At 46.6% G+C, this 27,263-nt stretch overlaps 1 protein-coding gene across 8 annotated transcripts in view; it reads right to left on the reverse strand.

Annotated features, from left to right (window-relative positions):
* Positions 1-3,306: 3,306 nt before the first annotated feature.
* Positions 3,307-27,263, reverse strand: part of VAV2 (vav guanine nucleotide exchange factor 2) — a 326,386-nt gene continuing 302,429 nt past the window's right edge. For 3 of the 8 annotated variants that reach the window (XM_073313963.2, XM_073313961.2, XM_073313967.2), the window contains 14 exons: positions 25,586-25,695; positions 24,774-24,875; positions 21,289-21,377; positions 20,001-20,017; positions 19,262-19,283; positions 17,392-17,519; positions 17,065-17,139; positions 14,627-14,679; positions 12,708-12,824; positions 11,403-11,490; positions 11,176-11,299; positions 9,455-9,541; positions 6,903-7,057; positions 5,059-5,195 (listed from right to left, as the gene is read on the reverse strand). In XM_073313963.2, the coding sequence (XP_073170064.1) occupies positions 5,151-5,195; positions 6,903-7,057; positions 9,455-9,541; positions 11,176-11,299; positions 11,403-11,490; positions 12,708-12,824; positions 14,627-14,679; positions 17,065-17,139; positions 17,392-17,519; positions 19,262-19,283; positions 20,001-20,017; positions 21,289-21,377; positions 24,774-24,875; positions 25,586-25,695 (1,212 nt within the window). In that variant the 3' untranslated portion in view covers positions 5,059-5,150. Of the gene's footprint in view, positions 5,196-6,902; positions 7,058-9,454; positions 9,542-11,175; positions 11,300-11,402; positions 11,491-12,707; positions 12,825-14,626; positions 14,680-17,064; positions 17,140-17,391; positions 17,520-19,261; positions 19,284-20,000; positions 20,018-21,288; positions 21,378-24,773; positions 24,876-25,585; positions 25,696-27,263 lie in introns of those variants that run through there. The other 5 variants (XM_073313964.2, XM_073313962.2, XM_073313965.2 and 2 more) reach the window with 4 other exon arrangements.

Genomic DNA, 27,263 nt, shown 5'->3' on the forward strand with positions numbered 1-27,263 from the left:
ATAAAAAACATTTCCGCTTCTTATTCACAGATATATATCGTGGCAATTGGCTGAATAATTAATTACAAACAAGAAGAATCTTTTATAACAAGTTTCTTACAACAGTAAACACGAGAGAGAGGGAGAGAGAGATTTTCTGAGGAATTGTTCATTTTTGCTGAGAGTGAGGAGGGGGAGCCATTCCTGGTTACAGACAGATACCATACAGTGTCTATTACATGGTTTGGTAACAGGCAAAGATAACTACACATGCTACATGAGAGAACGAATAAGGCTCCAGTGATATGGGGTGCATGCTTTTTTATAGGGGTTAACTGTCCACAGTCCCTCACAACATAATGTTTTTTAACAACAGAAATTTTAAACAACAGATTCAGCTAAGGCTTAAGTCTGAGGTATAAATGAACCATCTTTCCATATGAGGAGAGATTAATAAGACTGGGACTTTTCAGCTTGGAGAAGAGATGACTAAGGGGGGATATGATAGTGGTGTATAAAATCATGGCTAATGTGAAGAAAGTAAATAAGGAAGTGTTATTTACTCCTTCTCATAACACAAGAACTAGGGATCACCAAACAAAATTAATAGGCAGCAGGTTTAAAACAAACAAAGGGAAGTATTTCTTCTCACAACTCACAGTCCACCTGTGGAACTCCTTGCCAGGGGATGTTGTGAAGGCCAAGACTGTAACAAAGGGTTCAAAAAAAAAAAAAAAAAAAGGTAAATTCATGGAGGATAGGTCCACCAATGGTTGTTAGCCAGGAAGAGCAGGGATACACGTAGCCTCTGTTTACCAGAAGCTGGGAATGGGCGAGAGGGTATGGATCACTTGATGATTACCTGTTCTGTTCATTCCCTCAGGGGCACCTGGCACATTGGCCACAGTCGGAAGACAGGATACTGGGCCAAATGGACCTTTGGTCTGATCCAGTATTGCTATTCTTATGTTCTTATCATGAATTTTCTTCTCTTTATCCATTTTTTGTTGGGTCTTCTGGACCCAAATTCTGCCCTCAAATGCTAGAGAAGGTCCTTTGGTCTACATTTTCAAAAGCAATTAGTAATTTTTGGGTGCCTAACTTGCGACATCTTAAAGACTTTTCTTCCCCCCAGAGAGCAGATACTCAGCAGTTACTGGAAATCAGGCCCCTTGAAGTCATCTCAAGATGGACAACCAAAATCATCAGTGAGCCTTGAGAAGCTTGGCCTATAGTATCGGATTCTCACATGGATGTGGGTGCCCAGCTCCCAATTCCCTTTCAGTGGGAGCTAAGCCTGCAACTTCCCTTATGGCTTGTCTACATGGGGACACTCAGGAAAATTAATCTGAATTAACTAAGGGTGTGAATTTACATTGGATTAGTTAAACTGCATTAAGCCCTGATTTTAAAATCATTTAGAATTAAAGTGTCCTTAGCTGAATTCAAACTTAATTTCCAAAGTGAAGTAAACTGATCTGAATTAAGGCCACTTTACTTCTGAATAAGAGCATCCACAAAAGGATTTAATGCAGTTTATCTAATCCACTTTAAAAATTAATTCAAATTAGTTTTCCTGAGTGTCCCCATGTACACAAACCCTTAGTCTCCTTTTAGCTTCCTTCTCCAAAGCTCTGCCTCATTTCTTTTCAATACTGGCAGGCTGAGATGACAAAAGTCAAAAGGTACAGAGGTCATGGACAATCAAGAAGACTGAACTGAAATAGACAATAGCCTTTAACACAACCACAAGACATCTGACTGCTCTGTTCTTTCCAGCACTCTGCAGAGCAAAATGGGTAAGAGGAACTGCCCCTGGGTTGTGTGCAAATTGCAACGACCACCTGACCACAAGCATGTTTAGACACTGGCATTTGAGCAGCAGGCACCCGGTTTGGTCAGTCATCGTTTAATATGTGTACAGTTAAACTAAAATATTTTCTAATCAATATAGCGCAACGTGAATGTTTCACTGGTGGCTTTGGCACGAGGAAGAATGAGCAACCAGGTAGCTCACGCTGATTGAGACAGAACACAGGAAAACATAAAACCCCAACTTCAAAACAAGCAGCAAAATTATTCAGCTCGCACCTTGTCACTAAACAGCAATTTACCTTCAAAGGTCATTTGTTTTCCTTTTCACTCAGTGCACAGAATTCTCCTTTTGACTTTAGTATCCCAATCTGGCAGCAACAATCCCGCTATTATTCCACAGATTATACCTGGAGCATTTGCAGAACGCCTAGATATCGTTTATTTGTCCATCGTAAGATGCGTGACTGCAGTTCTCTAAAGGCAAGAAGCCGTGGTCACTAAGGTTGGTGTCCATTATGCCAGTGCAAATCTAGAGTTCCTCTGGATTTACATCAGTGAAAATGAGAGCAGAATCTGGCCCAAAGCCCAGTAGCAAAGTTTCAAAGCGGTCAGGCTGCTGAAAAACATGAGAGATGGGAGCAACGACCCAAAAGTGCACTGAGGGCATGTCTACACTAGAAACTTAAGTCGACCTATCTTAGGTGGTGGGGGGTGGAGGAGGGCTGAGAGCCTGGGATCTCGGCCCCACATGCAGCTTCCCGCTGGGAACGTGGCTGCCCAGTGGGAGCTGTGAATTTAACAAGCATGACAGCCAACAGCCGATATAAGTAATGCACTGTCTACACAGACACTGTGTCACCCTAACTACACCGACATAAGCCCTAAGCCTCTCTGATGGACGTGGAGTTACGATGTGAGTATAGTCAGACACTTACATCGACGGCAGCAAGGCTGTAGAGCAGGGGCGGGCAAAATTTTTGGCCTGAGGGCCGCATTGGGTTTTGGAAATTGTATGGAGGGCTGGTTAGGGCCCGGCCCCCACCTCCTATCTGCCCCCCGCCCCGCGACTCCTGCCCCATCCAACCCCCCCTGTTCCCTGACCGCCCCCCGGGACCCCTGCCCCCTCCACGACCCCTGCTCCCTCTCCCCTGACTGCCCCCGGACTACCGCCCCTAACTGCCCCCTGCTGCCCCATCCAACCCCTCCTCTCGTTCCTGACTGCCCACCCTAGGACCCCTGCCCCATCCAACCACCCCTTCTCCCTGACCGCCCCTGCACCCCTCGCCCCTAACTGCCCACCACCACCCCATTCAACCCCCCCGCTCCCTGTCCCCTGACTGCCCCCTGCAGCCCCATCCAACCCCCCCTCCTTCCTGACTGCCCCCCGGGACCCCTGCCCCCATTCAACCCCCTGTTCCTGCCCCAACCCCTATCCACACCCCCGCCCTCTGACCACCATCCCGAACTCCCCTGCCCTCTATCCAACCCCCCACCCACCCCGCTCCCTGCCCCCTTACCGTGCTGCCTGGAGCACCAGGGGCTGGCGCCGGGCCACGCCACCTCCGCCACCACCACCGTGCAGCCCAGAGCACCTGCCCCAGGAGCTCCCGGCCCCACTGCCCAGAGCATTGCACCGGTGGAGGAGCGAGGTGAGGCTGCGGGGGAGGGACAGCGGGGGAGGGGCCGGGGGCGAGCCTCCTGGGGCAGGAGCTCAGGGGCCAGGGAGGAGGGTCCCGTGGGCCGGATGTGGCCCGCGGGCCGTAGTTTGCCCACCTCTGCTGTAGTGTGTCCACCGACACAATTAGGCGGAGGTAAGCTGCCTTAGGTCGACCTAACTCTGTAGCCTCATTTAAAGCAACGGGAGGAGAATTTCTGGGGCTTGAAAGTGGGGGAAGGGGGAGCTGTTCCTTGTGGTGGATGCATCATGTTTGTTTTAAATAGTGCACTTTGGAAGGAAATGCTACTCTGGTGAGCAAAGGGCAGCACCTGGCACCGGTCACTTGAAATTGACTCCATCGGACAATTCTGCCTATCCCATAAAATGGACACAATTTGGAAAGCAAGAGACCCAGGAGTACGTTATTCAGAACAGTGCAATGATGAAAAAGACACAGCGAGGGGGCAACACAGAATTCTTCCGCCTTGGCTCTGGGGGTGACAGGGGAGAACAGGTGGGAAGACTTGGTGCTGGTGGATGGGCAATGAGACCCTTTTTCCACATATTTTTAGATAATGAGGGATTCAGCCTGCAGTCGTTACTCAGGTGAGGTCGATGAGGCGGTTGATGAGGCAGATGCATAGAATGGCTACAGGAACGGCCATTAGTCTGGCGAGGGCTTCTGCATTCTTGTTAAGCACAGGACAGGTACGCGGTGACTGGTGCACACGCTGAAGCAGACGATGCACATCTGGAGCTATTACCGTATGTGCCCCCCAGCACGTCAATGGCTTCCAAACACTCTTCCCAGGGAGGGCACATTCTGCAGCCCCCGAACGCCGCCAGACATACCGACACAGGTGGGGCCGTTCAGGCAAAGGGCTGTCCCTTCTGCCCTGGGTGAATCTCGTGGGACCAAAGCTAGCCCGAGAGAACGGACCCACGTTGCAAAATTGGAAGTCTCTCATGTCGTCCAGGACTGGCTGTATCGAGAGTTTGACTTCACGCCCGTCTCTCTCTCTCAAAAACTCATTCCTACAACAGGGTATCTTACAGAGCTCACGGAGAGAGGCCTCCTCACCACGCCTCTGCTCTGCTCCCCAAATCACCTCAGGAGGGCAGCAGAGTTGGGCTCTGCTGTCGAACACGCCGACTTGACAAGAAAAATCGTTATCCAGAGGGGTCCATTCAAGCAGCAGGGGGAGAGAGCAGGGTGGGGTGAGATCACCTCTTCTGTGACTCTGGGGCTGGCTTGCTCCTTCTCAGTAGAAATCTGAAATGCTCCCTCCACTTTCAGTCAGGGTGAGACTTTGGCCCCAGCCTCCCTTGAGCCCCAGGGTGGCTTTTGAAACACCCTCCATGAAATGGGTTTGGATGGCGGAGTTGTCCTGCTCAGGCAAGGCTGTTGAGCATGATCTTCCCAGGACACTCCTGCTGCTGTTACAGACAAATGTTACCTTATAGACTCTCTCTCTTACACAGAAGTAACACAACCCAGGACTGAGAGCCAGTGGCACCCCCTGACGCGCGCACACACTTTACAGAGGACTGATTGTAAAACAATTCACAATGGACTTGTTAATACTGGAGGATTTTTGATTGTGTTTCACTCAGAGCCCTGGGCGTTGGGACCACTCTGCACAATCTGCAGCGGCTTTTACTGGGCGCTCGGCGATGTCGGCCAGAGATCCAGTCCTCCTTACACTCCCTCCTCCTCCACGTAGGTCGAAGGAAACCAGCCAATCTGCAGCAGAAAAGGAACAATGAGCAGAACTCCTTGGGCATGGATATGCAAAGAGACCCACCCAAACTGAGCAGAGAGACATTTTCCTCATAGAATGGGCTCCATCATCCCACCATTTATGTTGCCCCAGAAGTCTGGTACTATATCCGTAGAGCTGACACATATACAATATCTTGCTCCCAGCTACGTGGGACTGAGACTTTAGTCTGGGTGGAAGAGCACTTGGTTCTCCAGCAGGGTCCAATAATGAGAATATGGGACAGAGTCAGACTAGGTTCTAGTCCTGACTATGCTACTGATTCTGGCTGTATACAACCTGGGGCAAGTCATTTATCCACTGTGCCTCAGTTTCCCCCATTACTAAAAAAGGAATAACAAACCTCCCCGTCGGAGGGCTGCTATGTGGATTAACTCAATAGTGTCTGCAAAGTCTGACAGGAGGCACTGTAGAAAGACAGTGCATTATTGTGATCAGCATCATTAGACTGTGGAGTAATCTCCCTGGGGACACCATCGCTTGTACCCAGTACAATTGCTAATGTCTATGATTCTGAGCCATGGACTTTCAGAGCCATTCTTGTGTCAGTTCCCAGCATAAAGCCAAAAGGAGGATCAGATTCCGATGCCTGCTGTGTCTGTGAGACTGGCCCTCATGCCGTTCCCGGCCCCTGTGCTGCTCTAAATTTACAAATCGTTGCCAGGTGCTGTGCTTTTGAAGGCTGGACTCGTGGGGATAATTTTACAGCATTGGCCAAGGACTACCTCTACCAGAAGGAGGAATGGCATGCTGCTAGATTGCATGGCAAAGGGAAGCAGGGCAGAGAAGTCCATTGCTTTCCCAGGCAGGAATCCAACTGCGGAGCTGCAACCCTGGTTTCTTGAAGTCTTTTCCATGTGTCCAGCCTTTAGCTGGTGCACAATTCTCTCTTACTAAAGGCGTGTAGAGAACATACGCTGCACCCATCCTAGCACAGGTAGACGGGAAGGAGAGACATGCCAAAACCTTAGGGTACATACCTCACACAGCTCTCTACATGCCCAAGCCACGTCTCCCAGGGTCTACATTGCTCTTTTTACAAGGGTGGTGTCCCACTCCCTCCTTTCCTCCAGCAGGAAAGGCTCCAGCCGCGGGGAAAGGCTCTGGCAGGGGTAGGCAGCGGGGAAAGGCATCCAGCAGTGATGAGTCCCCCCCCCCGGCCAGAGCCTTTTTCTGCCACACATAGCTACACGCTGCAGTGTGGACGCAGCCTGCTTTTCACTGCAGCATGTACCTGTACATACAAGACACGCTGCCGACAGTGTAGACAAGGCCTAAGCTGAAACTGGGTTTCATACAGGGTTGTCCATAAGGCAGTGTGGTCTGGAGGAACAAGCACAAAACTGGGACTCGGGAAGTCCTGGGTTCTAATCTCACTGCTGTCACCTATTCATTTCAACACCTTTGTCAAGTCACTTTCCTTGTCTCGGTTTTCCCCATCTGTAAAATGGGGCTAATACTTACTCTTCCACCTCCTGAGTTTAAAAACAGGGGAAAGGCAAAGCTTCCCTCGCCCTCCTCCCTTTTTTTTTAAAAATAAAATTAGATTTTAATTTGGAAAATTCTGACCCGCTCTATTAGCCAATCCACATCTAAACACACCTGCTATTCTAAAAAGGCAAAGTAGCATTATTTAAATATAAAAGAACCCTCATCTTGCCATCACTTACTCTTCCATTTGTTTCTCCCTTCCACCATCCCTGGTCCCCGCCTATCCTGCTGTAGATTTTCACCACGTCGCCCTCTCGCAAAGAGAGCTCTCGCATGTCCCGTGCGGCGAAGTTGTAGCGTGCCACGGCCGTCCCTATGACTGGAGGCGTGACCACTGCGGGTGGACAACGAAAGGGAATTAAATGTCTGCACTGTCATGCGAGATCATCTGAAGCCTGGGAAAAGCTAGACTGTGTTCAACCTGGGTTTTTACCAGAGTCCTCATTTCCCTTGCAAGATCAGGGCAGAAAACAGCTCTGTGGACTAAGACAGTCAATTAGATATTGAGGTGGCTTTATTTTAATCCTTCAGCCATGTGTGAATTGGAATTGCATGGTTATATCAGATTTCCAAGGCTGGGTTTTCCATTATCAACATCTCATTGGTCTCATAATGGGTCTCAATCAGTTGCATCACCCCTCTAGTCATTGGATATAAAACTTTGAAGGACACCCAGGAAAGGGACTATCTACTGTGCATGTGTGTGTGTGTGTGTATATTATATATATATAATCTCATTGTCAGGTGTTGCTACAGGTGACTGGGTCAAGGGGGAAGGGAGATAAAAGCAAAGGTTTTATAAAAATAAAGGGAACAAGAAAAATCTATTTCAAAGTTATCCCCATCTCTAGTTGTTGCTTTACTGCTCTGACATCTAATGGGTCACTTCGTTTAAGGGAGATTCTACAAAGCAATTTATATTTAAACGACCTCTTTATTAGCTGTTGGGATTAGCCCCAATGGCAGATTCTCTCAATGGCACTGAGATAAGGAACCTGTAAATTGCAATACAAGGACTGACCACCTAGGGTGGTGTTTTGGGACAGCGCCCAAAATAGGTGCTTTGGTGAAAAGGCCCCTTTTTGGGACACAGTTTTTCAACAATATCCTAGCAAATGGGAATTTCTTCCTGATCCTAGCTCATAATCAGTTTGTAGACCACACACTTCAGAGCACAACGTCAGCAGAACTGCAGATGCTATTCTTATTAACAGACATCGCTAACCCTTTTTTAGAAACTGTACTAATATAGTTAGTTCAGAAGGACCAGAAACTGGTCATCAATTTACAGCATGCAAGTGGCATTCCATTACTAACATCTTCCCCGGGATTAGGAATTGAACAGTACTCGATTGTAGCAAAAGGTGCAGACCTCAGTTGTGTCAGGCCACGAAGAGGGGGGTTATCTCCTTTAGCACACAGGTTGCAAAGGCGATATGGAAAACGTACCACCTGCATTTTCTGCAATATTGTCCTGCAGGTTATACAGACAGAGAGAGTCAGGGGGTTTAAATGATGGGAAGGGACATGGTTATAGCAGTGATCATGCTCTCAGAGTCACAGGCAAACAAAGGGGCAAAAAGGTGTTTAAGTTTACAAAAAAAATTTTTTTGCTGCTGTTTGTTTCTATGAAACTGTCCTTTAGTCTTAAGGACTTTTCAGTTTCAAAACTGTTTACAATTTTAAATGTTTTGCAAACCGAGGTTAAACTGGGTTTGGAGGAGGAAGCTTTGCCCAGGTTTTCAGCGCTCAGGATGTAAGGAGATGTGGATGGCAACAGACAATTAACACATAGAAAATACATTTACTGCAGGGCTCATTTGGCCTAGTAAGAGTGCCAGGCTGGAGAACAGAGTGTGATAGATGAAAGCTTTGAACTCTTTCACCAGAAGCGTGCTCAGAGCTGATTTTTTGGTATCAATTTCATTCACTTGCAGGTTTCAGATTTCACAGGAAAGCTCTTGGGAGAAGGAATCTTTCTTTTAAAGTTATGTAACCAAGCACGGCAGGAATAAGACGTAATTTTCACTGTCCACGCTAATGAAAATGCAAAAAGTTAAAAGGCATAAACAGCGAGAAGCAATTGGGTTCTAAACGCCTTTTTCACTTCTGACCATTTAAGGTGTCGCTGGTACCAAAGGAGAAGGAAGATGCTTGTTTGATGCACGTTGGAGTTGAATATTGTTCCAACATTTTATAGGGGATTCCATCACTTTTTGACATCATGGACTCCCAGCTGCCCTAATTATGACACTACTGAGCATGCTCGGACATTAGAGCTCAAAAACGGCTGGAAATGAATGTTCTATTATTATAGCAAGGAAAACAACAGTCTTTAAAATGGTGTGATGCCAATGTTCCATTCTACGAGAGACACAGGAAACACGGTCAAGCTTGAAGTATATCATGAGATCCCAACCCACTAGATTTAGATTTCTTTTTTCTGCCCCCATCCCTTTTCTCAATATTTAATTCACTGTGTTTTCCTATTTGGTTTCTTGCATTTTTCGGGTTACCAGATTCTGCCCCCAGCTGACAAACCCAAGGAGGGCCAATACTTTAGCTGGATTTTTTATATAGATGGGGAGGGACAGCAGGGGGTGGATCCCACTGCGGATGGCTTTCAAGCTGATACCATTTGTGTCCTGTCAAAAAGCAGGCAGAGGCCGTGCTGCCCTAGGGATGGCCAGTAGATGGTGCTCTCTTCTCTAGAACCGAAGGGGCTATATACCTGACCAGAAAGGAGCGGAGGGATTCGGAGAAGAAAAGTTGAGGCCCTGAGGACTGAGAAAAGAAAAGTTGTAGGAAGCGCAGGAAGCTGCAAAGAGGTTAGAAACAGAGGCAGAAGAACAAGAATTAAAAAGGAAATTAAAAATCCATAGTGCAGAAGCAGGTTGCAAAAAAGAAAACCCTAAGCATGCAGCAGTTCTGGTTCAGGAGCCTCCACTGTGGCTAAATTAAGGCAGGAAAAGCTCTGGGAGGACGTAGGATACATCTGCATAGTCAGACTACAATGGGCCAGATTCTCCTCCTGCTTACACGGGTGTAAATCAGGAGTGAGTCCATTGAAGTCAGTGGGCCCAATTCTCCTCTTGCATTCACTGGTGTAAATTGGGAGCAACTTGCCATTGAAGAAAAATGGACAGAGCCGGTTAAACATATTTGGTTGGGGAAAAAAAAAAAGTTTTTTTGATGGAAAATGCCTTTTTAACCCAAATGAAAACGTTCACGAGCAAAATTCATTTTTGGTTGAAATGTTTTGGTTTTCAAAGGCAAAAAGTGTTAAATTAAAAAAAAAAGTTAGTTTTTTGGGTAAAAATATCCACTCTTCCCCTCTTTTTTCGGGGGGGGGGGGGGGGAGTAAGAGAAAAACGATTTTTTAATCACCAAAATGAAACTTTTAAAAAAAAAAAAACATTTTGGAAAAAATGGAGAATTTTTTTTTCCCCAAGTCTTCAATCAAAAAATAAAATATTTCACAGGAATTTTCTATTGTAATTTAAAGGTTCATTTGTTTAGGAATTTTTCACACAGTATATTTACCATGTTTTTGACTAGGTCTAACAAATCCTAGGGGTATCAACCGGCATAAGTGACACCAGAATCAGGGCCAGTAAAACTGACATATGGATGCTTGTACAGATAGAGAAGCGAAAACCTTGTGTGTCTCAGAGGTGAAGCAAGTTCTTCTCTTCATGCCGATTGGCTTCAGTCCTTTTATATTTATTTATTTAGAGCAAAGGACTTGAAATTTCTCACACTGCAGCTGTTGACCTCAGAGATGTTTTGACACAGGACAATTACACGCTTTATAGTAATATGGGCCTGATCCTGCCACATGCTAAGCACTCTCCACTCCTCACCTCAGCTTACGCGTGCTTTTTATCTTGCAAAACTGTGGCCAGATCATTATCCTAAAGGGTTTGGAAAAACGGTGGAGAGATGACTCACTGGAACTCCTTCCCCCACAAAAGAGTCACAGACAATAAAGGAATCATGTTTGAAACAAGAAATCAAAAGCAGTTAACAAAGACCAAAGAGAAACCCCCCAGCTGGGCTTTCCTAGGAGCCTGGCCTTCTTAAAGGCAAACTCCCCACAAATGCCTCCCATGCAACCAATCCAAGAGCCCTTCCTCTCAGCATCCAGGGGGGAGAGATGGACGTTGAGCTTGCACTCATGCACTTGACAAGGAACCTGGCTAGTTCAGACTCAGGGTCATGGGTTCAAATCCCATACTGGGCACATTTCTTTCCAGAGGTCAGGCTAAATGATCTCACAGTCCCTTCTGGCCTTAAAGCCTATGCACCCCCTTTGTTCACTGGGAGACCAGATAGAGCTCCTACATCTATCACACAGGTATTTCTTAAAAGGGGAACCAGAGGGGTGGCTGTCCATGAAATATCTGGGCTGTTGTAGATGCAATTCACCATCCTAGGTACGCTGGGTTTTACCTGGGGAGCGAGTGAAGGATCTGGAGGTAGAACGTTCTCGGGATTTATATGGATATTTTAATGTTGTATCCAGCTGTTTAAAGCTCTCCTTCAGAGAGTGGGCCTGGTAGTATTCGACCAATTCCTAGAGAGAACACACCGAGTACATGTGATCACCGACAGGGCTAAGCGTGGCTCCGGAAAAGCAAGTCACGCGCACAGTGAGAAAAGCAGATTCAAAAACGTACCAAAAGGCTTTCAAATTTTTTGGCTTCTGTGATGTGAATCCAGTTGTCTTTCTCCACCACCTTAATGTGCTTGACTTCCTCGTTAAACCTGTGACAACAATCGCAGCCGGCACTTCAGAAACACTCCGACCCTTATCTGTCAGCTTCTGTCCTGCCATGTATTAGCATGTAGCACTCTGCCTCCCCCCAACGCTCTGTGACCATCACCCGCGTGGCTCAACCCCCCGGCAGGTGCATCAGCCTTATCCCTTTCCCAGATGGCGAATCGAAAGCACAGGTGTTCAGTGACCAAGGGAACCGGTGTCAGAGCTGGGAAAAGAACTCAGCGGTCGAGCTGGGTGCAGTGTTTAGGGCGAACAATCTATTTGCCAAAAAGTGCAGTGCTGGGCGACCCAGAACTATTCATGAATTTGCCAAACAGTTTCAGCCCCAACAAAATTTTCTGGCGTCATTCAGGAAACGGCCAGAGGAGGTGGGAATTGTGGTCGTGCTGCCTCCCTTATCGTTTTTAGCCCAGCGGTTAGAGCACCCACCGGGCACGTGGACGACCCAGGTTCAGTTCTCCCCTCCGTCGGATGTGGAGCAGGGATTTGAAAGTGGGCGTCGTTCACTGCAGGAGATGCTCTAGCCAATGGGCTACGGGATATGCTAGAGCGAGTCTCTCCTGTTGAAGCTGTTCCGTTACGTATAAATAATTAAATGAGAGACAGCATGTAGTGCCCTGGTGCCTTACCAACCACTCTGAATGTTCACGATACGCCAGATTAACCTGGTGGCTACACAGCAGCATGCCAGAGCTCTCAACGGGGCCTTTACTTTAAAGGCCAATACTTTAATAATCCAGAAATCCTCACGTTTAAACACTCCAGTACCAATCTCTAACCAGCACTTCGTCTGTGTGCGCTCTTTTACTTCACAGGGGTTCCTTACGGGGAACCCCCACAAAGCCAAACCCAGCAAGACCTAGACTATCTCGTCCTACAAATGGGCACCTGTACTAACGAGTCTTAAAACATAGGACTCCGAGTCAGGTAGATCAGTGGGACGGCACTTGACATTTCAAATCTGAAAGGGAAAAGGAAGCGTTTTCTGTAGACAGCTTACCTGATGTCTAAGGCAATCAGGCTGTCATTAAAATCACAAGCTTTCCTCCAGTGCAGAACCAGAGGAGAGTATAGCTTATCGGTCCAGCATGGTCAATTTCACACCCCGGAGACACCAGCTCAATGCCTTGCGCTGTTACCCAGCAGTCACTTACCACCTTGTCTGAGCTCCATTAACATAAGCACGCATTGCTATACTCACTTAATACTGATGGCAAAGCGCTCAGCCTCCGCTGGTCTCTCTCGAATCAGGTACGTCCCGCTGGCATGCGACTTCAGCAGGTTGTCTGTCTGTTGCCTCTCCATGTTCCCTGCAAACCTAAAGGAACACTCCCCATTAGGTGCTGAGATCACAGAGCGGCCAACTACTGACTGTAGGTTTGGCTGACAAGGCTCTGTCTGGTAACACAGGATTTCTACTGCATTTTGAATTGGGCCAGGGTCAAAACGTCTACAATCATCCCTCCTGACTGGTGCAGCTCCCTAACTGGCAGGTAACAGGGACCAATCAATTACCTTTCCTGGCTATTGCATGAGCCCACAAGCCACACATTACACCAACAGCTGTTGGGTTTTTTTAAAATAAGCTCATGCGGACTTTACAGTCACTGGTTATCTCCTGATCTTCCCCACAGAGCATCCTGGATGGCAACACGCTCCAAAGATGAGCAGCCTGCTTGCTGATACCAGGCACAGACATACCGTGTCACCCTGACACAGCACAGAACCGGAAGACCTAGCAGCAAGCCTTCTACAAGACCACTACAATCCGGTCCAATCCTGGGGGCACTTGCTGCCAAGTGTCAAGTGACCTGAATTCCCACCGTAGTCACTGGGAGCCCAGGGTCCTCAGCACTAGGGAGAGGTAGGAACAGAGCTGGGCCAGTGGTGAGAGCTTTTAAATCCTCAGCCTCCAAAAGTGTCTTCTTAAAAGGAAGCAATGACTATCAATACAGTTCATGTCAAACTCCTGTTTCCGGGAGCTAGAGCTAGCCATCTTCTAGGTCAGAGCCTCCCTGGGGGAGATTTTCAAAGCTACAAAGGCCGGTTTGGTACCCACCTTTCAATGGGAGTTGGGCACTGAACTCTCCTTTGACAATCTCCTCTGTTAGCTGGACAGCAGTAAGGACATTGACTGCGGTCAAGTCGGACAAAAGATACCATCTTGGATGGGTGTGAAGCTCACAGCATGAGTACTCATGGGGGACTTCCTTGATTTGCCAGGTTATCCAGGCATGCAGGTAATTTTAATTTATGGGTTTTTTTATATTAATATTTGAAAATAAGTTTTAACAAAAAAATCCATTTTTAAAGGTCAGGAGAGGGAAGGGTGATTAAGAGAGAAAGGGGGTCTGATCAAACCCTTTATAAGTAGGCAAAAAAGTGACCAGAGATACTTAAATGGCAAGTAACTGCTTTGCAAGTTAAGAGAAAAGATTTAATGGTGCAGAGGGCAGCCCCTTCCCGTCTTTGAAGTCTTTTGCTTTTATACTGTTCCTAGAGAGCCACCTTGATTGGGAATGAGTCCCAAGGTGCACAGATTTCAATGAAAAACTTCTTGGGGTTGTTGGACTCATGAAAGTAAAGAACGGATACCAATGGACAGAACAAGAGGGAAGGGCAAGTGAAGAGCAAGCTTCTCCTGCAAAGATCTGCCAATGCCCTACACTAACTTCCAACATCCTTCTCCTGAGCAGGGACCTGCCAGCCCAGCCAAATCCTCAGCAGGCAAAGTAGCAAGAGATCAACAAATGCATTTCCCATCTGTGCTCTGATCCAAAGCCCACTGCAGTCCATGTAAAAGGAGTCCCATTGATTTCAACTGGTGTTGGATCAGCCTCTGAAGTCGGCATTCAAACTCAAGTCTTCGGAATGGAAATGCTAATGCACCAACTGACGATGTACAGGAGCCCTGAGACTTTCAGGCAAATAGGGCTAGAATGGCATAGTCAGTGGACGGGGGGACAGGAGGGAGAATGAGGGGAGCTTCCAAAGTGCATTCATAATTTATCCCATAGCGGATTTGTGACAAAGTAATGGAATTAAAGGGTAACACCAATCCATCTTTATGTCTGTAGTAAAGCATTTCTATCAGAACGTCTCATTTAATGACTGACTCACCAAGGGTATGCTGTGTAGTCTATTTCTCTCGAAGGAGGCCGGCTGATGGGAGCCTAGAGCAAAGAGAACACTGCTTATTACTGTGGGGCGCAGATCCTGATTAGGTTATAGATCGTCTCGGAGACGCTCCTCCATACAGGAGCGTTTTTATGTGCCAAGCATTTTATGTGTTATTGGCCTCAACGTCAGAGGAAGAGGGTTATAATCAACTGATTCTCTCGTTGGCACACACACGCAAACCAGCTGTGCCAAGTGTATTGGGTATTTTGATTTATCTGACCCGTTTGCGGTCTACGTGAGGTGACACGCTGCAGTGAAAAGCAGGCTGGGTTCACTGGGGTGTTATACGAGACAGGTTCCAGCAGGGAGACACTGCGCTGCTTGGGCAGGTAGAGACCATGCAGGGCAGGACTTTGGAGCTGTGCTCTGGCTCCATTCCAGCTCCAGGCAAAAACCTGCAGCTCCACTGCTCCGGAGCTGCTCCGGGCTCCACTACAAAGCCCTGGTGCAGGGTACCTACCCTAAGGTTTTGGTGTGTCTTTGCTCCACTCAACTAAGCAGGGGCTTGCTGCCCACACTGCTATTTATACCCATGCTAGGGGGGCATGCAATACATGCCCCCGTAAGTGCAGACATAGCCTAAAAGTAATTAAAAGCTTTTAAAACTTGTCAACAACCAACCACCACTTAGCTTCTCTCAAGTGCAATTTCAAAGCACCTGACAGTGCTGGGTCAGCATTATCCCTAAGCTGCAGATGGAAAAATCAGGGCCCACAGAGGTAAGCAAGCTTGCTCAAGGTCATGCAACAAGCTAGGGGTGATGCTAAGAAGAGAACCCAGATCTTCTAGACTCCCAGAGTACGGCAGTGCCCTATCCACTGGACCATGCTGCATTGCCCGCTGGCTGAAAACATCTTTCCCTTCACAGCCCCCAACCCGTTTTTATTTCTGTTAATGTTTTGGGACAATCTTTTTCTTAGTCCAAGCACAAATGTAAGGCAGTGGGGGGCAGATGCACCAGAAGTTATCCCCGACCAACACTGGCCCCATGGCAGCACGGCTTGTGGTCTAAAGATTATACAAATAGCCCCACAAGCCAGCAGGCCAGGAAGTTGGCATCTGGGTCATACCGTGGCCAAGCACATCACCCAAGCAGACTAAAAGCCTGAATAGGAAGAATGCATTTACTACAGTACTAAAGATATGTTAGTACTAAAGTAATATGTTATATGGGGCTTGGGCATACTCCCCTAAAATGTGCCAGAACAGGTGCAGACAATGAGCATGGCTGAGTTGGGCGGTGGGGTTTGTGAATGAAGACAGCAGATTTGGAAAGAAAGCCCAGGTTGGAAAATTAGGCACTGACTTCTGGCTGTCACACATCTCTGTGCTAAAGCACTTGTTAAAATGCAGTTTAACAGAATGCAGAAGTTAAAGGTGCAAGGGCAAGGAACCGGGTAATTGCAATAGGAGTGAGGGAAGAGTGTGCTAAGGGAGAAGTGAAGTGCGTGTTACACTAAGGACAGCACACAATAAGCATGGGACGTCTGCAATGGCTGTGCAGCGTGAGTAGAGAATTCACTTACTCAGGAGACTCATTTACTCTAAGGGCCCAAAGTTCACAGGAGTTAATGGAAAGATCAAGCCCCTAAACCCAGTATGGGTCAAATTTAGGGTTTAGGGCTGGACTGAAGAATACAAGGCTCCTCTTATTGGGTACATGCTAATGATCTACATTCCTCCAGTCCTTTCATAACTGCTAGCAAATGGTTCACATTCACTGGCTCAGTTTCGGTTAATTGGGAGAAAATGGACAATTAAATTAATAGATAGGACTTCATTTGGTTACACATTAACACAACCACACAACACATTAGAGATCTTCAAGACAGGGCCACTATTAAGGTACAAAGCACCACCTAAGGTAATTCTTTTAGCCTGATAAATAGCCATGGCTGTGTCCCTTTAAGTGAAATAATTTGCAGACTCCATCTAGTGTTCCTGGCTGACCTTGAGCCTCCTTCAGAAATCTCCCCCAACACATTCTTCAGTCCTCCATGACTGAGCCAGGCCTGCAGGCAAAACTCACACTGCTATAGTCTCTTCTAGGCCTAGCTGGAGGTCCCAGACAAAGCAGCGTGTGAAGTTACACTCTGGAGAAAGGCATCTGTCCAAGCCAGCACCATGTGATGAACTTTCCCATTTTGAGCATAAATATTCACCCATCTCAAACAAAATCCCGACAGCAAGGAAGACAGTTCCCAATTGTGGCTTACACCAGTGACATCCAGAGTGACTCCAATAAGCAGAGATACTCCAGCTGGATGCCGGTGTACAGCCCATGATTTAAGTTGTCTTGCTTTAGGAGATGGGCCACAAGCCAAACCCCCAAACCAAGCTTGGAGGTGTTAGGCTCAGGTCTGTTTTTATGCACTTACCCTAGCGTCCACAGGACAGGGCTTCACCGATGAACTGGGAAAATAACCAGACTTCTTTGTCTGTATTAACCTCCCCTGTAAATAAAGATTAACGTCAGCACTGTGCCAAAGAAATTTGATTCTTTGCTCCAGTTTCGGAGAACTGCATATGTTATATCTGCCTGCCACAAGCTGAAAATATGCCTCAGAGAATTTATTTGGATGATGGCTTGCAAACTCCAGTGAATAAAAGTGCAACGGGGGAAATAAATAAGTAAGAACTTTACAACTAGCCAGTAGCCTCTGCATAAGGACTTCTGAACATTTCCAAAGAACAGCTTCACTCACTTCCCACCACTGTGAGTCCGGGTCCCCTCTTAGCAGTTCTATTATGTCCCCAGTCTGAAACGTTAACACTGGCTTTCCTGGGTGAGCTGGGTTGCCATGGTAATTCTGAACTGCCACCATTTTAGGACCTAGAAAGAGGAGGGAAGACGACAAGACCATTGTTACGACAACACCATCCTGTGAGCTACTAACCCAGAGAACATTAGCGGTCAGGATTTACTGGTGTAGCTCATTCATGCACATGGCATGGCGCCTCGATTTGCTCAAGCTAAAGGGTTAACATGAGAGAGTCTGGCAAGTAAAACATTGGGGGCAGATAACGATGGGCCAAACTGAACTCCAGCTCCAAACTCGGAGCAAAAGATGGCACCTGTCTTGGAACCTTGTAGTCTCAGTCAGGCTTTAGTTGGGCAGCAACAAGCCACTCGCGAATCATCACAGGCTGAGTGACACAGACTGGGATTTCTGAGGGGACAAGGATTTAGGCACCCAACTCCCAGTGAATTTTGATGGGATTTGGGACTGACATTCTCAGCCAGTAGCCATCTGTGCTGTGAATGATCATATGTTAAATATTCCTCCCCTGCCGCACTCAACTGACAATATTTATCTTAGCACCCTTTTTTTTCAACTGCTTTTACCTCCCCCTCGCCCCAGCTAATGGGAGCAACATGCTCGTGCTCAAAATGTTCATGTCGCCAGCTTGGATTAAGAGGACTTTTCCCCTTGGACATGCTTTCCTTTAAGCGAAAGAGGCACAAAAGGGAGGTGTGTCTTTTCTTGCAAGCTGGGGCATTCAGGACTATCTCAGGGCCCTGATCTGCATTAATCTTGAACAAGGGAAAATGTAACAGGGACCAGAGTGAATAATGATACTGACAGAAGATAACATCAGGAGCTACAGAGTGAGTTATCACAACCTCAATACAACCACACGTATATAGCCCTCACTGCCAGAGAATCTGAGCACCTCCCAGTCTTTCATGTATTTATCTTCACAATCCCTGGGAGACTGGGCAGTGCTGTTGTCCCCATGATACACATGGGAACTGAGAGGCAGCTAAGTGACTGGCCCAAGGCCACACAGCAAGTCTGTGGTAGAGCAGTGACTTGAGCCTGGGTCTCACAAGTCCTAAGCTAGTGCTCAAACCATTGGACCATCCTCCTCTATCTCCACCATAACTGTGAGGGCACATGCCTGTGAGCAGAATGAGGGTTACCCCAGTCTCCTGGCTTCTTAAGGTTTGTCTATATAAGAAACTTTTGCTGCTTTAAATATGGCTACGCCCACCCTTAAAGTGCTACAACTATGCTTCAGTGTAGACACTTACTACAGCAACGGGCGGGGTTCTCCCATCACTCTAGTCAATCCAACTCCCTGAGAAGCGGTAGCTATGATGACGGAAGAATTCTTCCCAACGACCTAGTGCTGTCTACAATGGAGGTAGGTCAGCTTAATTACATCTCTCAGGGATGTGGATTTTTCACACCCCGAGAGATGTAGCTCTGCCGATGTAACTTTTCAGTGTAGACCAGCCCTATACTGGTACTGTTAAAGCAGCAAAAAACAAAAAACAAACACCACGCCCCACCCTTAGTGTGGATGTAGTTATACTGGTATAAGAGTGCTTAAACTGGTATAAGGCACCTTCATGCTAGTATAAGTGTAGGGTTTTAGTGGCATAACTATGTTGGCAAAAAATCACCCCCCCAACCAACATAGTTGTACCAGTATAACTTAAGTGTAGACCAGGCTTTAGGTGCAAACACTATATGACAGCCCCTTTCAAAATTTGCCTTCATCAACCACTTTGAACCAGTGCTGCCTCCCTTACTTTACCCATTGACAAAACACCAACACCGCCCTTACCAGGTCCTGTATTTAATGAGTCCTGCAAAGACAGAAAACAGTTTATGGTCAATAAAACATATAGCAACTGAATGTATTTAAAGATAAAATAAGACACCCTGAAGTATCATAGTAACCTCTGCTCTTGCTCTGATTACCACAAAGCTCCCTGTGCAGTTACTACTGGATTCAATTTTTTCCTAAGGCAAGGGGCATATCATGCTATATCTACCCATAATTCTTCACTTTAGGGACAGGAAATTTTCCATTCTCTGTATGAGGAACCTTCACAATTTAGCAGGGGAAATACTGGGGTGAAAATTTATCCTGCTGCCCAAGTTCTCCATCTATGATAGTTCCGAATGCAGAGTCATTACAGCATTGAGAGTCAGCACATCGGACAGTGATCACCACAAATGACAGGCCAGACCCATGTGGAACAGGCCAATTCTGGTCTAAAATAAAGGACATCTGTTACCAGCACTTATTCTGTGAGGTGCTCAGATCCCCAAAATCCCACTGAAGTGAAAGGAAGTTGGGGATGATCAGCTCCTTGTAGGATCAGGTTCTTAGGATGATGCAACATGGATATTACCCGAAGTAACATTTGCAGTGGAGGCTGGGGGCCCTCCCCAAGGCCCATGCTCCCTCCAGCGCTAGTTGAAAGCTCACAGCTGTAATTCAATCTGGACTAGTGAAACACAGATGCCCCCACAGCCCCTACCTGACAGGGAGTTAGGAGGGAATGAAACAAACGTACCTGGTCCGCTGGAGAGCCTGAAAATAAATGTTAAAATAATTGGTTAAATTTAGGGGGAAACAACCCTCTGTTTTGCACTTCCCTCTACTCCATAGCATACCTCATCATCTTGAGAGAAGGGACCAAAAGTGAGGCACTACAGACTTGCTCCAACACCCACTGAAGTCAGTAGGAACCTTTCCATCCACCTCACTGGGATGTGGATCAGGCCCCAAATCGCACCCAGCTCCACCAACGCACCTCAGGCCTGCAAACAACTCTTTGGTAACAAACGCATCCTGAGCCGTGCCCTACGGATTTGTGCCCGGCTGCGTGTGTGGTGGGGGCTTGGGGGGTGAGAGAGAAAGAGCATTGTGTGGTTATACTGCCCAAATGCCCGTTAGAAATTAGACGAAGAACTGCATCCCCACCAACCACCACATCAGAGCAGTGGCAGATGTAAAGATAGTACCCCATGGAGCCATCTACTGACAGCCTATTTGTTTGTCTCCATTACACACACACATTCTGTCTCTCACCTCCTTCCCCCTACCCACTTAGGGGGTCTGATGAAATTATCCTTCATTGTTGTCCTTTTTCCTATCCTTGTTGCTATCTAAGCAGCAACACTTTCACCTTCACCTGGGGGGAAGAATACTTCCTCTTCTCAAGGAGACTGGTTTGACAAGACTTAGTCCAGAAGGGGTATTAAACAGTGCAGTAAATTACCTTCAGTTACCCCTTTGCCTCCCACAACCAGCAGCCCAACTCTGCGGCTTCCCAGTCAACATCTGTTCGGGTAGGAATCTCAAGATTGCTCCTGAATCGGATCTATATATCCTGTACTTCATGTCCTACTACAGTAAGTCTCTTCTAACATTAGCTTCAGCGAATCAGTCAGTTGGTTGCAAGATCCCACCCGATGCATGGTCGGGATTATTACGTATTTTTCCAACTTGCTCGCTGGCTTTATGGTCCTTTACTGTATTTTGAGTAGTCCCCTGAAATATATGTATATTTACTATGGGGGACTACTTGAAATAGTCAGAATACACATATACACATTCATATATACATATACACGTATACATATACATATACGTACACAGACACACACAAGAGCTACACACAGCAAGTTACCATACTAGGAAGAGGATGGAAAGCTCTTTAAAAAATTTCTTAACTAGTCAGAAATGGACATAAAACAGTGGATGACATTTAATGCTAAAAGGAAAACAACTTTTATCTATCAGTTCATTCATAAGAAGCCGAGCCCTTTTAAAAACAGCTAGAAGGTCAAAAGACTTACTGATCTTGCAGGGAGGAATAATTTCCAAGCATTCTTTATGAGCACCTGCTCCACATTTCATGCAAAGATAGCCCTGATAGAAAGTTCCTCTGTGAAAAGGGAAGTTGGAAATTTACGATTTTTCTTCATGACAGTCCCCTCCTTGATATTTCTCCCCAATTACCTGTTTGTTTTACTTCTTGCATGATAATTTATTCTGTTAACTTTTTACTATTTTTTTTGCTAGTGACTAACATATATGAAAGGTGCCAGATGGGCAATCCTTCAGTGTATCCAAACTGCCGGAATAAGAGCACTAGGAAGGAAATGTGCCTCTACTCTGAGCTGGTAGGCTCCGCATCTGGGGAGATGATGGTAGCTCAGCCTTCTCCTTCATTCATTCCTCAGTTTCTCTGCTGATGGTGGCCCATGTGGGTGTATCTGTGCCAACAACAATCGTGACTTTTGCAACGTGGGAATGTGTCCCCTAGGAAGCGGATTGAAACCAACAGCTCATTTCATGTCAGGGCCCCGGATTCATCAGATGGTAACCTGCAGTCACCTCTAATCTGGAGCTTCACTTAGCAGTGAGTAGACTCCATATCCCTTTACCATCCCTGCAAGCTATTCACCTACGAAAGCTACACCCTTATGGAAGGCCAAACACCACCTGATGAAAGCCAAAAGTCAACACTTGAGCTTGCTGTATATCTGCAGAAGGCTGTACAGCTGAGGTCATAATGTTGGGCTAAAATCTCAGCCATTTTCAAGCAGGGAAGGTCACATTCATTCAATAAAAAAAAAAAAGGAGTACTTTTGGCACCTTAGAGACACACCAATTTATTTGAGCATAAGCTTTTGTGAGCTACAGCTCACTTCATCGGATGCATACTGATGTATGCTGTAGCTCACGAAAGCTTATGCTCAAAAAAATTGGTTAGTCTCTAAGGTGCCACAAGTACTCCTTTTCTTTTTGCGAATACAGACTAACACGGCTGTTACTCTGAAACCATTCATTCAATAAAAACTTTCATTGAGCCTCAAATCCCAGCAATAAGTACTGGTGTTTTTGTGCAGTGAAGGATTAAGAAAAGGTATCAAATCAGTCAGTGGGAACACACGAACAAACCGGAAGAGAGTGTATCATCTGTGTTTAAAAAGAACCAGACTCTCCTACAGTGTTAATATAGACAAACCTACACTGGGCAGGAAGTTATACTGCCAGTGATGGGTATCACACTGAAGGGAGGATGTACCTTTGGTGTAGTTAAACTCCATAAGAAATGTGCTCCATTTATCAGACTCCTGGGATTTATTCCCAGCTCTGCCACTTGACTTTAGGTAAATCACTTAACCTCCCTGTGCCTCAGTTTACATATCTGTGAAGTGGGGATAATAGGATTTATCCAACCTCAGGAGGCAGAGATGGAGAGGTGGTTTTTGAAACCTAATTGCTTGTGATGTGCTTTCAAATTCCCCCTATGAAATATGCAGTATAAGCGCAAAGACCTATTACTAAATGATAGCCTGTCATTAGTTACCAGATCATGAGCTTGCAGGACTGTATGGCAAAAACCCACATGGATACAGTGTTTATTTGAATGCTGATTGGTTTAGCTATTAAATGTTATTGATGTTCCAACCAATCCCATAAGATTGCCCATGGAGAGGTTCTCAGAATAGCATATACAGACCAGCAGTGATAATTCAGACAATTCTATATGCACAAGAAGTTTCTTAATGCAACATTTGTTGAGCTAATGATAATTTCATTTGCAATTGGGTAGGCCAGGCAATAAGCAGTCCCCCTGGGCAGGTTATAGCTTCAGCATGTGGTCCTTGCATGCAAGATTTATCTATAGCCTCAGGCCAGCAATTCTTGCTCCTTGCTGAAATTCTGCAATGATGCATAAAGGATTCTGTTTCCTGTCAAATGGCCAAATACTTATACCTGCTTTCCCAGAGCAATGGGGCAGGGGCATGGACTTATAACTCCTCTAGCTACTAGGCCATCCTGATCATTAGGGTCATTTATGCGATACAGCAGAGGTGAGCTGGAAGTCTGAGAGTTAGGTGTGAACTGAGAGCAGAGGAAAGGAAAAGAGGGAATAAAAAAAGGCAAACCCATTTTAGATGTTGAAAACATCTAGCCAGAAGTATGAATTTTAAGTTACAAAGAGCTCACACATGACAGTTTCCCATTATTGTGTCCCCGTGAAATGTCTGTTGGATCAGTGGTTCTCAACCAGGGGTCCGGGGCCCCCTGGGGGGCCGTGAGCAGGTTTCAGGGGGCCACCAAGCAGGGCCAGCGTTAGACTCGCTGGGGCCCAGGGAAGAAAGCCGAAGCCCCACCACAAGGGGCCGAAGTCCGGGGCCCTGAGCCCCGCCACCTGAGGCTGAAGCCGAACTTAGCTTCGCGGTGGCCCCTGTGGCGTGGGGCCCCAGGCAACTGCCCTGCTTCCCCCACCCCCCAACACCGGCTCTGGCTTTTATATGCAGAAAACTAGTTGTTGTGGCACAGGTGGGCCACAGAGTTTTATAGCGTGTTGTGGGGGGGGGGCTCAGAAAGAGAAAGGTTGAAAATCCCTGTGTTAGATAGTAGACCCTCTGTGTTTAATATGGAGTTCCCCAGAGGATGGAAGGCTACGCAGAATCCAGATCTGGGGATGGGGAAACAGTCAAGAAAACTCCTGGTTGCTCCCGTACTGGATCAGCCTGCCTGCGATGCTACAGCAGTGGGGTGTCAGGTCAGTGGGCTGCCCCCAACGTGGGAATACAGCCAGGCTTGGTGTGGATTAATGTGTTAAAACACAACCACAAGCCTGGAGAGCTGGAAGACGCCCATGGGCCCAACTGTTCCACACAGGGAGTGGCTGAGTGGTGTGACCGTGATACTGCAGAGCTAACATCCCGGTTGGTGACATGAGGGCATGGTTTGTGGAAGAGTATTAGGCTGGGATTCCCATCGACCTTCAACAGGTGTTGGGCACCTCACTGCCCACTGTGCCTTTGAAAATCTCCCCTTTTGTGGGCCAAAGTAAATGCGGAACAAAGATGGCTCCATCTTAGGGGCAGAGAGGGGAGTGGCAAATGTAGGACACCTGTCAGGTTAACACTGGGCAGGTGTGTGCATGAAATACCGATAAAACCACAGCCTGTTCCCACCCAAATTTGTTCTCCCGGGTCAGGGCGAAAGGGCCTATGGTGTGGGATTCTGTGCCACCATTTGCAGTATTGTTATCACAGCTAGAGCCCTACAATCATACGCTTGAAAAATAATGGAAAAACAGCAGCAGCAATGCTGATTTCAAATTCGCCATAGCCTGAAAGGCTGCAGCTGACAAACGGTAAGTCAGAGAATCTCAGATACCTAGCCCTTTCCAACTCACACGTCTTTTCTCGACTGGGTAAAAGACATGGGCAATAATGAATTAGCAATTACCCTTTTTTTTTTTTAAATAGACATGTTTTTTAAAAAAGTTTTCATCTAGAAGAGCATTGCTCACCTTAAAAACATCTTGCACGCTTTGCAGTTGGTCGTCTTTTCAAATGTGTACATCTGGAAGTTGTGGTGATTCGCACTGGCTTTTTCTGGCTTAATGTTGGACCTAATTCCAAAGAGGGGAAAAAAACAAAACAAAAGACAAACCCCCAAAGTTGTATCAATCTGCCCTGGTCAGACTTTCTGAGTTCTACGGTCTTTGGTTGCAGCTACTGTCTGGATTTCAGTCAAAGTTTTGAAATCACTGAGCATGGTATAAGATCTCGCACAAGAGTGAAAGAATTAGAGAATAATTTGGGGCTAGCTGATGGAGGGGTTGTGTATGGTGTGTTAAACTTTCATTGATATATTCACACATGATCCTGTCTTTCCCGCCTATGTCAGTCTTTAACTAGAATTCACCACTGTGCAGAAGGCAATATGAAACCTATGCACAACTTATGTCCTCAAAATAGGGCTTAAGTAGGATGCAACACCCTTGTGCTGACTATCTGTGCAGATTTTAGCCCTTAACTCTGGTTATTTGGTCAAATACATGCTCAAAGTTGGATGCCATAGGTTTTCTCCCAAGGTGGCAATTTCTACAGACATCTTCACCGCACGCGCTTTTTGCATGAACTGTTTGGTTAGATGCTATCACATCAGGCCCATTTCCAGAAACTCTTTGTGCATGGAAGTCCTATGGAAGTCAGTGAGAGTTGTAGATCAGAGCCCTGGGCTCTGAGAACTAGAAACTGAGTTGACCAGGCCATGTTTCATTAGTGGCAATGGTGTGCAGCCAGAGAGGATTTTTGCAGGGAAGCTTAAAACACTCACATTGCCATTTCAAACTGCTCCATCCACTTCCTCTTCATGTCTTCCGTCTTGCAGAAAAACTGGAAGCCCTGCTTTCCCTGAAGGTGAATCAGGTAGAACCCGTATGACCACTGCAACAAGAAACCAATAGAAATGATCAGATGTTAGTTATTTCTCCCTCACCTCTTTGTGCTGAATGCTTAAGCAACAACATCCTGGGAGGGTGGGGGTTAATTCAGGTCCATTTGTAATCTGTTTTAAGGTGTTCTCTTTACTTGCCTCTGTGGTTACAATGGACCTTTCTGGTGATAAAAGCAGGGGAGTGGTGCAAAGACCAACTTTGTATCTCTATTGTACATTGCAATAAATGACTTTATGGTGGACCCTGGTGCACATCATCATCAACCAGAATTTCATGGCAGCAGATGGGAGAGAAAGCAGATCCTGCAGCTCCAAAAGCTCAGGTCCCTGCCATTAAAGCTAAAGGAGACTCTCCATTCACCATCAGCAATATAGAGCCTATGACACACATCCAACCTGCCCTGCAGAAGGCAGTGGTGCATATACACACTAGCCAGTTCACTACAATATTAAAGAAAATAAAGTGGATCTCGTGGTTGCTTACCATTTTTCCATGAGACTAGAAAGCATAAGAGAGCAAAGTGGAAACACAATTCATTAAAACACAAGGCTAGCAATCTTTCTTCAACATCACAGCAGCAAAGCCACTAATTATTTTCAAAATGACAGAACAGCTCCCTTGTTGCTATCCCGTACACTGGACCACACTAACGGGGTGGCCAAAGCTGCCAAGGATCTCCTGGGATGCCAATCTTCCTCTGTGCCCTCACCTCAGCCCCAAACCAGGCAAAGTATATGCATCTCTGACAGAGAAGCTTGGTTTAGAAGAGCGTACCAAATGCAAAGAGCCTGCCATGTCCATGCTAACCCCGAAAAACAAACACTTTCTACAGCTTCGAGGGCTGTCTGCTGAGGGACCGGTCCAAGAAGCTACTAAGATCCCACTAGACAAAGGCTTCCACCACGACCTTTGGGTCGGCCATTTTTAGGGAAACAGCACTCTCCACCGGGATATCTGAACCCAAGTATTGATACTCCCATGCAGGACTCGGAAGGAATAACCGAGATGCCTTTTCCAGAACAGTTACTGCCGGAGGCTCCACTCCCATTAGCTCTTCTGAACGACAGGCAAGGATAAACCCGGCCATCCAGCCCACGTTCCCTCTCACAATGACAGCTTAGGAGCTAGTGCTTGAGAATGCAAGAGCCGCTTCGCTTGCCACAATCTGCAATCTAGAATACTAGTGTAGTAGTCTGTTAAATGCACCGAGGCATGGAGAGGATGAAGCTTGGAGCCCCGGAGGAGACACACACAACTAAAGCCCACTCACCCGGATGCGGAAATTGGAATAAGAATGTGTGTACGTGCATGTCCTGCCCATTCTTCCCCATCCTCCATTCTTTTTTTAGGTCATTTTTATCCTTTCCAATTTGTCTGTGAATTACTCTCTCAGAGAGTGGCTTCTGTAAAAGAACAGAGCAGCTTCCTCCATTCCAGTCAAGTCATCCTAACTTCCTCAGGGCTCTTTTGCAGGCCCCAGGTCAGGTGACCCAGCTCAGCCTCTCATTTCTAAGCTCTTTGCCCTGCAGTCAAAGGGTTGATTGTCCTGATTTTACA

The sequence above is a fragment of the Lepidochelys kempii genome, chromosome 16 (genome assembly GCF_965140285.1).
Source record: "Lepidochelys kempii isolate rLepKem1 chromosome 16, rLepKem1.hap1, whole genome shotgun sequence".
NCBI classification, from domain to species: Eukaryota; Metazoa; Chordata; order Testudines; family Cheloniidae; genus Lepidochelys; species Lepidochelys kempii.